The following is a 12,557-nucleotide window of genomic DNA, read 5'->3' as shown; positions in this document are numbered from 1 at the left end:
TTGTATGCCCAAAATGAAACAAAATATGTTCAGTGTCAGTGTGGAATGATTGGGACCTCAGAATGGAGCCAGAAGAACCAGTCCTTGGTTCTGGTAATTTTATATCATAGCCATAGAAAATCAAGGTAAATTCAGCAAAAACAGCTGAACGTTGCTGTGTATAATTCCTGGGCACTCAGACTCCCTTTGGAAGCAATATGTGCTTAAGACTGAGCCAGGAAAAAACTGGTTTTTTTTTCAGCCTTTGTGAGAATTGAGAGATTTCAAGTGATGTGTGGATACTGTGAGCCTTTGGGGATGAAAGATGTGAGTGAAAACTGAAGACTTCAGATAGGGAAAAGACAACTGGCCAGAAGTAGTAAATAATCTGTTCTCCATACTCATAGAGGTAAGACAAGAAATCAGGGAATTTGGAAAGAATTAAGTGAAATATCAAGAAAAACTTTCTTTGATATTAAAGTTGTTGGGGTGGATGTGAAGTATAAGGAAGAAACTGCATACAGTGATGAGGAGGGGATGTCATAGTCTATGTCTGCTATGTAGGAGCTCTAACAAATATTACTACCCTGCCTTACATTTATAGTTGGTTCTAAGTGGTCAGTGGGTTGAGATTCCTTCATTATTGCTAACAGTCCTGGAGATGAGAGTTTAAATGGATTAAAGACCAGTGAGCAAATGGAAAAATGGGATATTTGGAAACTCATGTCCTAAGGAATCCTGCAAGAAGCTTCCTGTTCATCTAATCCCTCTGTATTGAGAGGTATTTTCTCTGCTTCCATACCAATGTTCTGAGCCAGCCCTCTGTCAAGGTGTCCTTTCCAAAGAGTCCCTTGTTTCTTTCCAACATTCAGAAGGACAGCTGGAAACCCCCTATCCACCACCCTTCTTATAACTGCAGGACAATGATGAGCTGCTCAATTTTCCCCAGCCCTGTGATAGTTCCTAGCTAGAACATTTTGTCTTCATACATATAGAAATCAAGTGGGGAAGGAGGAAAAGAGAAGCAGACCTGGGCAATTCAGTCCAGTACTCAGAGCACAGCTGGAAAGCAAAAGACTCCGGATCAAATCTGTTACCTAATAAGTAGCAGATGGTTTTATGCCCAATATAAAAACTGTTGAATTACTTCAACAGCTGAAATGGTGAACTTTGTCCTTCAATATCTGGGGAGTGACATTGTTTAAAAGCAAACTTCCCAGAAGAGTATATTTTGGTCGTTGATGTAGTGGGTTGGCATTTCCTGCACAGAGCTGAGTTGGCAGCAGTACCCAAAGCCAAGGCAAATTCCCAAGGTGTCTCCACAGCATTTCTCCTGCTGGTTCATCTGCCCAATGTGAGGACTTCCATGAATCATAAAACCATAGATAACGGTCCTGATGGGTCCTCTGAGCTGGTCTGCTCCCATGGCCTCATCTGGATCAATTGGTCTGCTCCCATGGCCTCATCTGGATCAATTATGCTTTTGTACTTCTTCTGTCAAGTCTACTCTTAATCTAAGACTTCTGATGTTGAACAGAATGGCAAAATATCATAGCACAGAAAGATGATCCATTACTGTTCTTCAAGCTTTCATAAGACACTGTTAAATTGGACAGGAAGTGAACTGAACCCTTTCTTTGATTCTATTACAGAATCATAGAATCGTTTATGTTGGACAAAACCTCAAAGATCATCGAGTCCAATCATTAACCTGGCACTGCCTAGTCTACCACTAAGCCATGTCCCACGTCTGCACATCTTTTAAATACCTCCAGGGACAGTGGTTCAACTACTCCCCTGGGCTCTTCCAATTCTTCTTTTTCATGAAGAAATTCCTCCTGACAGCTAACAGAAACCTCCCCTGGCACAACTTAAGGCCATCGCTTCTCATCACTGTAACCCAGGAGCACACAACCCCCCTCACCACAACCTCCTTTCAGGGAGCGATGAGGTCTCCCCTAAGTCCTTTTCTGTTGGGCAATTTCCAGCCACTCTTCCACCATCCTGCAGCACGGTGTGGGCTTGGCGTGACCCAAGTGCAGGACCTGACACTTAGCCTTGGTGATCCTCATACACATTCAGCCCATTGCTCCAGCCTATCATAGGCTAATTATAAGCTAATACAAAAAGCTGCAATAGGCTATTTTTTGCCTATTCTATAGACTAATTCAAAAAGGCACACCGTGCAATATCACACCATTCTTAATGCCAGTAAATATTGATAGAGTGCTTCAGGAATTCATATTTGAAAACAAACAGTACCATGGAACTGGCAGAAGACAATGCTGACATGCATCATAAACGTAAGATAAAGAACACCCTACAGCTGAAAGGAGGAGGCTGTCATGTCAGAGATCAATGTCCATATTTACCGTGTCCTTCAGGGTCTGGATCGCAGTCGAGCACATGAACTCATCTCACAGAAGACACAAGAGCTTTCTAGGAGCCTCTCAGCTGCAACTCTTGTAATACTGAGCACATGGGTAAAGTAAAACACATTTTAACTTCTAATAGAAGAATGTATTGCGGTTGTCCCAGCAGATAGTTATTTCTATGACTAAGAAGGATTTATTCAAAACAGAAGAATTTGTTAAATGAAAGTCAAAGCATGCATGTTCCCTGCAGCACCCTGCAATTAGATCTCAGTGCAGGATATTCTGTCAGCTGGAGACATTTGTCCTTTATCAATTACCAGGAAATCTCCCCAGTCACCACCTCCTTTCAGAAATGATAGAAAGCATTCCTCCAATGGCATTAGCTTTTAGAAGCCAGTGCAATAAATATCAAGATATTATCATGAGTAAAGCCCAAATCCCTGCAATCAGGTAATAACATAAGAATCTCAGCTGCCATTATAAGAAATTCTTTTTTGCATAGAAAAACAAGATTGCACCCAGAGAGAGGTGCTCAGTGGCTCCATGTGAGGATGGAGATCGGTGAGGAGTGGTGTCTCTCAGGGCTCCATCTCAGCACCGGTGCTCTTCAGCATCTTTACCAATGACATCAATGATGGATTGAGTGCACCCTCAGCACTTTGCTGATGGCACTGAGCTGAGTGGTGCAGTTGATAGATTAGAAGGAAGGGAAACCAGCCAGAGGGACACAGGCAGGCCGAGCAATGGGCCCAGGTGAACATTATGAGGCTCAACAAAGCCAAGCAATGTTGATTTGATGGATGCCACTGGCTCATAAACCCATGGGCTGATTCAACTGACTAAACTGGCAGAACAGTATTCGCTCTGCTTTAATTTTCCGCTGGTTTAATGAACAGATTGAATGCCAGAAGTGGTGCAACAGAAGCAGCACAGACTCACAAATAGCTGCAGGAGGACAGGAGCAGAACTGCATGTACCACCAGCAAGCTGTTAGATTGACTCAGGCACCTCATTTAAACTGACCGTAGATACAGAGCAAGAGCAGAAAAGTCACTTTGTGGACTTTGTGGACTGGAAGACAACTCAGAAACATTTTTAATAGCCGCTGAGAAATCTGTTTTCTGTAAGCTTCTGTAATCCCTTTCCATACTTATGCCTCTGGTGCCTGTGGCATCCCGTGGCCAGGCACTTCTCATGTGATCGAGCTGTGCAAAACCAGCACGAGCTACTTCTGTTTGTTCCAGCCTGCTGCACCCATACGGTCCCCTACTGTCAGACATACTGACAGTTCCTGTTGCTTCCTCATATTATTCATAATTTTATGGGTGTTTATGATCTCCCCTCCCCCTATTTCATCTCTGATCACATCTGCCCACGTGATTTATATTCTGCACCCTTGGCACCGTAAGAAGACAAGGCTGTCCTGCAGTCTTTCTGGGTAAGAAAGAGACCTACAAGCAACCCCTGGCATATCCCCTCCTCCCCTGTGCCTCTGCCCCTCTTCCTGTCCCAACCTGTGTAGTTTGCTTCACTTCTGTCCCCTTTACTCTTCAGAGTTGTACTACCCTCACATTGTTCCTGTCTCTCCTGCTAATTTTTGGCAGGTTGCCCTTGTTGACAACCCCTGAGTCCAGCCCAGAGCTGGGTTTGCCTCCACCACTTTCTTACATCCTCACTTCCACTTGTCCTTTCTGTCCCTTTGCTCGATGCTTCCATTGACTGTACTAAGTCCCCATGAACAACACAAAACAGCTCATAATGGCAGCTAGCTTTTCCTTATTTCTCTTCATTTCCCTTAGGTCATGCATCATATTTCCTTTCTTACATAACACAACTTTGTTCTTCAAAATATCTTCTCCAGCAGTTGCAGCTCTGTTGCTATAGCCCTGGTACCATCAGCTGCAGCCACAACACTTCCACACCACCCACAGCAGATGTCCAATCTTGGTCATTCCCTGGTTTTCCTATCTCTTCCTCGCGCTGGAGTCACCACTTGGATGCTGGTTCAGAGAAACACTCAGAAATAAAGTTCTCCTTTATTTCCCCTCAAGTCAGCTTGTTCCAGTATTCCCCTTACAGCTGAAATCAGCCTCGTCTGCACCTGGGTCACAGCAACCCTATCACTATCGGTACGAGCTGGGGGATGTAAGGACGGAGCGCAGCCCTGCCCAAAAGGAGGCACTGATGGATGGCAGCTGGACGTAAGCCAGCTCTGTGCCCTCACAGCCCAGACAGCCAACCGTACCCTGGCTGCATCCAAAGCGGTGGATCTGCCCCTCTGCTGTGTGCTGAGACCTCACCTGCAGCACTGCGCCCAGATGGGGAGTCCTCAGGACGGGAGAGACGTGGAGCTGTTGGAGAGTGTCCAGAGAAAGGCCACAAAAATGTCCCGGGGATGGAACACCTCTGTGCGAGGCCAGGCTGAGAGCTGGAGAAGGGAAGGCTGCCGGGAGACCTACGGGTCTGTCAGTGTCTGAAAGAGCTGTAAGAAAGGGAACAGACTCATTAGCAGGGCGATAGGACGGGGGGGAATGGTTTCAAACTGAAAGAGGAGAGATCTGCATTGGATATAAGGAAGTTCTTTACAATAAGGGCAGTGAGGCAGTGGAGTGGTTGCCCAGAGAGGTGGTGGTGCCCATCCCTGCAGACACCCAAGGTGAGGCTGGAGGGGCTCCGAGCACTGATGGAGCTGTGGGTGTCCCTGATCACTGCAGGGGAGTTGGACCACGTGGCCTTTAAAGTCTCATCCAACTCAAACGGTGCTATGGATATCCCCTTATCCCAGCTGTGTCCTCTCCTGTCTTGCTGTGCATCCCCATTCTCCATGCCCCTGGGCAGAGAGAGGGGCACAGTGCACCTTGATGCCATGTTGACACATCCCAGCAGCGCACACAGAGCACAGCACTGTAAGGGCTGCTGTGAAGACAGCAAACTGCATCTCAGAGGGGAGGGAGCAGCAATGGCAGCTGCTGTGAGCCACTGGGTGATCTGCAGCCTGATCCTCTGCTTGAAGGAAGGAGATAAGTGACAGAGCTGAGGAGCATTTCCTTGGAGAAGGAGCAAAACTATTGAAATGAGACAAGGATGGATGGAAGAATGGCATGCAGACTTCTGAAATTCACAAGTGAAAAGTTCTTGGTTGAAAATGAAATCGCACCCAGTGTATGCAGCCAACCCATAGGGATGATTTCACAGAGGATGTGGTGTTGAGTTTGAAACTCTGCTTAGTCATAATCACAGCACCATCAGTCTTATCCCATGGAAAGAATTACTTTCTGTTATCTTTATATAGCAACCTTTATGTTAGAAATGCGTAAGCAAGCAGCTCGGGTTCTGGGTCTGGCAGTTGTGCTTTGATTGTAGATTTGGAACATCACAGAAAATAAGAACTTTGGAATATTTGTTTTCCTGTGGTGTTTTTCAGGGTTTTTTTGTTTTTTTTTTCCTTTCTGGGTGGCTGATGAACATTTGCCATGTGATACTTCTCTCAGTCTTATTTCTCCCCTTCCGAATACTGGAAGTTGGTTTGAAGTTTCTTTCTCTCTTTTTCAGAGACGGGTGTACAGAACAACAACACACGTGCCATGCGAATTGGGACAGATCATGGATTCAGAAACATTTGAAAAATCTCGCCTGTATCAGTTGGACAAGAGTACTTTCAGCTTCTGGTCAGGGCTGTACTCAGAGCTGGAGGGCACTGTAAGTACCGGAGCTGCTCCAGCATCAGGTGGTGATTTTCATTGTGAAGGAATTGTGAAATACTTTGGAGATCCCGTGCTGTTGGCGCTGTGGCATCTCACATCAGACTGAAATTTGAATGGTTCAGGCTCCGTGTTTCTTGTTTGTGGCTATATTGCCTTGTGAAAAGAAGAGATCGTTCAGGTAGCTTGTAATTTCTCTGTGCAGTGCTGAATAATACTGCACAGCTACAACCCATATTGTTATTGGGGCACAGCTGACCCATTATGCTTTCCAAATAATTAAGGAGTATTGGAGTGATTTTCAATAATTACAAATACAACTCCTTTCTGTGTTTGATTTGTAGGTTCAAATTAAGCAGGAGATAAAAAGACAAACCTGTGAGAACAGGAGGAATACCAATAGGTCCTTCTGGAGCTTAAGAGAGTTACATTGGGCAACGAGTGCTCACGTATATGGGAAAGATAGAGCTAAGGTCAAGGGAAGTGAAATGGGAAAAACCTAATTACAAAGCTCTTCTGATTCATCCTTTTAAGTCACTTCTCGTGCTGAGATCATAGCAGGACGAGGTGACAGTCTGCTTTATGTTTTTGTTTTCCAGATGATTCTCATCTGCGGAGGAATTCCTTTTCTCTGGAATCTGTCTGGTCAGATTTCAGGCCGTGCTGGGTTTGGACCAGAATATGAGGTGAGCAGTCTTGAAATGCTACAGAAAGTGTTAAATATGGAGTGACCCACATCTTAGTGCTGCTTCAGCTAGCTGAGGTGGCAGATGGAGCTTAAGGGCTTTTATATTTTAAGTATTGTAGATGTGATTTTCTTTACTTCAGATTTTGATCAGAGCTTTGTTTGTACCTTCAAGCAGTCCAGAAAAAGCTTCTGCTCACTTTGAACAAAGCTGTTCTGTGGTGTCGGGGACGTTTATTAAGATGGCAGCACAGGGGGGTGTAGGCTTAGGGGTTCTTTGTTCCCCCTCTTTCTGATAGATGAAAGCTTTTGCTTGTCACAACATGGGATATCAAATATAGGAGAGTGTGTCAGACATCTCTGCTGTCATACCCCAATAGTGGCTATTACTGCCAGCTCTTCCATGATGGCTACTACAAGCAGCACTGAGGGGGCAGGTTGAACCTGTGGGGTTATTTTCAGTGGCAGAGTCTCAAAGACAACATGTGATGACCAAGGTATCCAGTTTTGCATGAAATGTCCTTTCTTGCCCATTTTCTTGAGGAGTTGGAGTCTCTCCTCCAAATGAAAAGGAGGAGTTCTGTTCCACTTTTCTATTCTGGAGAAAATTTGATGTGTCAAGAAAACCCCTGCATCTGATGGCATCTTTGATGTGTCATACTTTTTCCTGCTTGAATCACTTAAGCCCTAGGTAGTCTATTGAGATAACCCCCACAAATAAATAATGTGCCTTCTTTTTTATTTTTGCCTTAGAGGGGGAAAAATAAATAACCTGTGCAAAGGAAATGTCCGTCATACCTTCTGCTTCTGGGTTATCATCAGGTGCCCTCAGTTTAGGGTAAGGAAGGCTTAGTGTCCTCTTCAGCTTAGGTTGTGTCAGTTCTGATGTATATCTCCTCTGCCTGCTGCCTGAGTGAGCAAAATAGAAACACATCTCTTGAAAATCTCTCTCTACCATCATAAAAGCCACTTGAAAGCCATATGATCACAGGGAGCTGGTAGTGCCAGTTTTGTCTAAGGTGTTTTTCTTTAAATTACGTGGTGAGATTTCCCCAAAAGAAATAGTTTAGTCATTATGGATTCATTATTCCTCTACTCCAAAAGTTCTGCAGAAAGCACATAAATAACTTACGAGATTTAAAGCTATTGCTTTTTGGACAGTCAGCCTCTGTTCTATTCAGAAGTCAATGTAAAAAGTTTCCTTTCTAAGCAGACCTGAGTAGTGGCCTCTCTTATCTCCAGCTGCTCCATGAGACATCTGAGATACGTGATGACATCCTGGTTTGTATTCTGAAGAAGTTCTGAGCAGTGCCTACGCACTGCAGCAATGGTGTGAATGTAGGGGAACATCCATCTCTGTATGTCCTATAAGTAAGATCAGAAAGGACTGTTCTCACAATTCAGCTGGATCTACTGCTTAACACAGTGTCAAAGTTTTCAAGCATCAAGCACCAGATTCTTTATGAAAACAGTTTGCTTTGGTGTAAGGGAGGCTAATCTAGTCAGTAATCTTAACACTCAGAAATGCTGTTTCTGTGAATGCATCTAGCTTTAGCTTCTAACCAGCTTCAGTTACACTACTGACATGAAATCCTTTTTGACAGCAGGAATATTAATCAGTATAGGTCAGTAAATATCAGATCTTTTGTTTTGTTTTCAGATTGTTCAGTCGTTGGTGTTCCTGCTGCTCGCAACGCTGTTCAGTGCCCTGACTGGTCTCCCATGGAGTTTATATAACACTTTTGTCATAGAAGAGAAACATGGCTTCAATCAGCAGGTATTGTACAGTGGGCAACCTGTATACTGACCTAACATCTTTGATAGCTTTGGTAGGTTGAGTGGGCTGAGGTATTTTCTGAAATGAACATCTGCCCTGTGTTGTGCCCACAGCCAGGGCCAGCCTGTGGGCAGTTCTCCATGAGCCTCTGCTGGACTGCAGGGAAATGCTGCTCTGTACCTGGAGCACCTCCTGCCCTCCTTCTCTGGGCTGGCTGTAGCATCTACCTAATTCATTCTCTCAGTTTCTCCCTCCTCTCTCCTATTTGCTGTTGCTCTCCCAGAGCACCCTGGCATTACTTGCAGCTCAGCTCTGGCAGCAGCTGAGCCCTGTTGGAGCAGCTGGGGCTGTCCCTGAGCTGACGGGGCACCAGGCACAAGTCCAACCCCACTCCTCCCAGAACTTTGCCACCCAGTGCGGTGGTGCACCCTGTGTTGTCTTTGTCCACCTTTATTTATAGTGGTGTACTGTTTTCTTTCTGGGGAAGCTCAATTTGGAAAATTGTCACTACAATTTTTCCTTGACAATTTCAGTGTGTATTTTCTGAAACTGCGCCAACAGCAGCTGCTACTCCGGTGTGTAGGAAGCAAGATTGTTCTGGATAAGACTTAAGCTTGTGAACAGCTCAGAACTCTTTTATGCTCCGTTTAGCTCTTGTTTGACATGAAAACCTGTCCTTCTGAAAACGTTGTTCTAGCAAAGCTGGAAAATATGTGCATCTTTTAAAAATATTTTTCTTCTCTTTTTCATACGAATAAGGAGGTACTCATTCTCAGTGTTGATGTACGTGGTCATTTGTATCTGAGTGAATCTGAATTACTGAACCAGAGGTTCCCTTCTGTTCTGCAGACTTAATAGGGAGCTCCTGTTGAGGGAAGGGTGAATGTCCCTGTGTTTCCAGAGCACGAGGCTAGTGTTCTTCTTCTGGCAAATGCCAAACCAGAATATCTATTCAGTGTACTTGGTTTGTTCTCTCTCTATCCCTTCTGTTCTGCAGTCCTCAGGGATTGTAAAGGCTGACCGAGTCTCAGTTCTTGCAGTATGTTTATGGCCTGGCCTAGCCTTAGACATCCCTTTGATATTCAAAATCCTTGAATATCCATCAGAAAGCATCTTTGATTATCTCTCATGTCAGTCCTTTGTAGTTGCATCAGGCCTGTACTTGGATTGTCTGTTACCTTACTGGGAATAAGTTCCATCCTGGTTCCAGTTCTGCAAGCTTGTTGTTTCAGGAACACAAAAGTCCTAAGACTGTCTTAACTAGGACCTGTGATATACTAAAGGTAGAGCAAACTGGTGGACCAGCTGATGGATGGACAGCTTCACTTAAATATCAGTAACCTTGCAGAGTGTGTAGTAAGCTCACAGCACTGATCAGACCCTTTGTCTGTAGGGAAGCAGAGGGCCAAATACTGACCTTAGCAGCTCTTCAAAACTGCCTTGAGACAGCTCACAGAAGCTCTGTAGTTTCTCTGTATGCTTTAGTGAGAGTGACAAGGATTGAGCTGCCTTTCCTTACGTCTTTTTTCTCTGTAATGGTCCTCATGCCAGGAACTGAATGCCAAGTCTGGCTCAAATCCAGTCTTGTTTTAACAGCTGTCTTACAAACAACGCTGATTCTCTGCCATTCATTTCAGACCACTGGGTTGGCTCCTTTAGTGAATGAGCCTGATTCATAGCTGGTACTTTGCAATTGATCTTCAGGCAGACTCTTCTTCCATGAGAATGACTTGGTGGAAATGAGGGTTTCTCTTGAGTTTACGCCTGCCTTAGAAAGGTCGGAAGAGATGGAGCAAAGTCAAAAAACACCATAAAAATGGATAGCTCTGTTCCTGCTAGATCGTGGTGCTGGCATTAAAGAGAGAGTTGAAATCTATCCCAACTATTGCCCTAAGTTGTTTCACCAGTTTGTTTTTTTTTTTCTTTCCAGACGAGTTCCATATCTTTAACACAGTATGGGGTTTTTAATGCCTTGTTGGAAAGGATCTGTACATAATAAACCCTTCACTTCTGTGCCTTGCAGATAGCTGTAAGTACTGAAAGAACATTTTCTGACAGAGCTAGCTGGGAGTGTGACTGCATTGCAGAATCACTCATGAAGTTTGATTCAGGTAGAGGTCTTTGAAGCATCCTTTAAACATCTATGAAACATCCATCCTGATAAAGTTATTCTAATTTTGATAGGGGTAAAAGGCCCAGCTGCTACCTACAAGTCTTCAGCAGGACTTCTGTCCCTTTTCCAGGTCAGACAATCAGTTTGGTGACTGAGTTGAGATGAATTGAGGCAACTGCTCGAAGACAAAATATCCTACAGTAACTTTGTCTTTTTCTACTTCCCATTTCTCTAAAACTCCATGATATATGGAATACTGATTGGTAAATGAGTTAAGGGACAGATAAACTTAACATTTTCCTTTTCTTCTGTAGCGAAGGTTATATATGCAAGAAAACTCAGGTTTGGGTCAGGTCCTGCTAACAAACTGTGCTGCCACATGGGCCTCAAGTCCAGGTGGATATGTGGAGCCACAGCTGCTATGAGCAGAGCTAAAGTTCTTCTACCCTTTATAACTGCCTGCTGTCCTTACCATGCATTGTTATTACCACTTGGTTGTTTCATCATTTGTCTTTTTTTGTTTCTGCTTGTCCAGTATAAGGATCAGTTCATTGACTGCTGAGACCCATTGGTGTTTACACTGTAAATGTCATTGCTGTCCTTTCTTTGCAGACACTGGGATTTTTTTTTAAGGATGCCATCAAGAAGTTTATCGTGACACAGTGCATTCTGTTGCCAGTGACATCCCTCCTGCTTTATATTATTAAAATAGGGGGAGACTACTTCTTCATCTATGCCTGGCTCTTCACATTAGTTGTGTCCTTGGTGAGTATATGTTTGTGTTCCTTCCAAATACATGGCTTGGTGTGCTGACCTGTACATATTACATAACTGAAAAGAACATAGGAGAAGAATCTGCATCTCCAGGCAGTTTTGGTGCCTGCAGTGTTTAATAAATGTTTTCTCATGTTCTCACTGCACCTGTTCAGGAGTAATAGCTCATATTAATTGCCCATGCTAATTTGATATTTTAGATTTTATTTATTTTGCATTGGTTCAGCGAAAAATAAACATTCAAAAAACTTTAGAACAGATACTGTAATTAAAATGCTGCATAATGATAGGATGGCTGGACTGGATGCTCTTAGAGGTCTTGTCCAACCTTGATGGTTCTATGATCCTGTTTTCCTTTTTCATACCTATAGAAAGGGAGCCAAGACAACGAGCACTGGTTTAACAAGACAAGACAAAATGTGCCTTGGTCAGTAATGTTCCCACAGGGCTTCTTTTCCACGTAACAAAACACCAATTTGCAGTTGTTTTGCTTTGCACTGAGACAATTAACCGGTTTCCATTTCTTGCCCTGCTGATATATCTGCTTTTATAGACTGAATTGGTAATTGAAGGATCCTTTTGTATCCATTAAAATGATTTCATGTTTGATGTGGAACTCCATGGTGACATATAGTAGCAGCAGTGCCCTGCTGAAGCAATGAGTTTAGCTCACAAATACTGCTCAGAGATCTTTCAAGATTTTTTCTTTGTGTTTCCCTCTTCTCCCACCTCCCCCTTCTATCTCCCCTCTTCCTGAGGGTTAAGTCCATGCCCACACCACTGGCTCCCTCCAGTTATTTTGCAGTGCCACTGCAGCTTTACCATGGCATTTATTGTGCTTTGATGCCTTGATGTATGGGTTTGAATGGTCTTTGACACACAAAACATTAAGAGGTGTTAAGAGTTATGCTTTAGAGTTCTCTTTAGGGGAAAAAAAAAGTTGTAATTGCATTTGATTGCTGGAGTTGCATCCTTCTACCAGTCTGTTAGTCCTGCTGATATCAAGAGATTACCCAAAGATAATAGCAGATAAGTGGCTGGTGGGCAAAAAAACACACAACTGTCAATGTCCATTTGCTTCTCATGCTTTGTCCCTTTCCTCTAACTAGAACTTAAACTTCTTCCAAGTCCAGTCCTTTTCTTAAGAGAAAAA

At 43.8% G+C, this 12,557-nt stretch overlaps 1 protein-coding gene and 1 long non-coding RNA gene across 5 annotated transcripts; one reads left to right on the top strand and one right to left on the bottom strand.

The window, feature by feature from the left end:
- Nucleotides 1–4,940, bottom strand: LOC109370948. Of its 3 annotated transcripts, none has more exons than XR_002121519.2 (2): nt 4,655–4,935; nt 1–2,450 (listed from the first exon to the last, which is right to left on the bottom strand). It is a non-coding gene; the product is annotated as an uncharacterized LOC109370948 (long non-coding RNA). The 3 variants fall into 3 exon arrangements; XR_004161961.1 differs by lacking the exon at nt 1–2,450 and adding an exon at nt 3,209–4,518 and having other exon boundaries at nt 4,600–4,940; XR_004161962.1 differs by lacking the exon at nt 1–2,450 and adding an exon at nt 3,209–4,518 and having other exon boundaries at nt 4,655–4,937.
- Nucleotides 4,941–5,876: 936 nt separating this feature from the next.
- On the top strand, nt 5,877–12,557 carry LOC104914263 (CAAX prenyl protease 1 homolog). 2 transcript variants are annotated; one of them, XM_019622779.2, is made up of 4 exons: nt 5,877–6,053; nt 6,655–6,741; nt 8,401–8,517; nt 10,448–10,682. In XM_019622779.2, the coding sequence occupies exons 1-4, from the start codon at nt 5,958–5,960 to the stop codon at nt 10,511–10,513; spliced, it is 366 nt and encodes a 121-aa protein (XP_019478324.1). In that variant the 5' UTR covers nt 5,877–5,957; the 3' UTR covers nt 10,514–10,682. The 2 variants fall into 2 exon arrangements, with proteins under 2 accessions (XP_019478324.1, XP_010721555.1); XM_010723253.3 differs by lacking the exon at nt 10,448–10,682 and adding an exon at nt 11,243–12,557 and having other exon boundaries at nt 5,878–6,053.

This window comes from Meleagris gallopavo, chromosome 25 (genome assembly GCF_000146605.3).
Source record: "Meleagris gallopavo isolate NT-WF06-2002-E0010 breed Aviagen turkey brand Nicholas breeding stock chromosome 25, Turkey_5.1, whole genome shotgun sequence".
In the NCBI taxonomy this organism is placed as follows: Eukaryota; Metazoa; Chordata; class Aves; order Galliformes; family Phasianidae; genus Meleagris; species Meleagris gallopavo.
The sequence above is the reverse complement of the archived record's forward strand: the minus strand, read 5'-3'. Positions and strand labels throughout refer to the sequence as shown.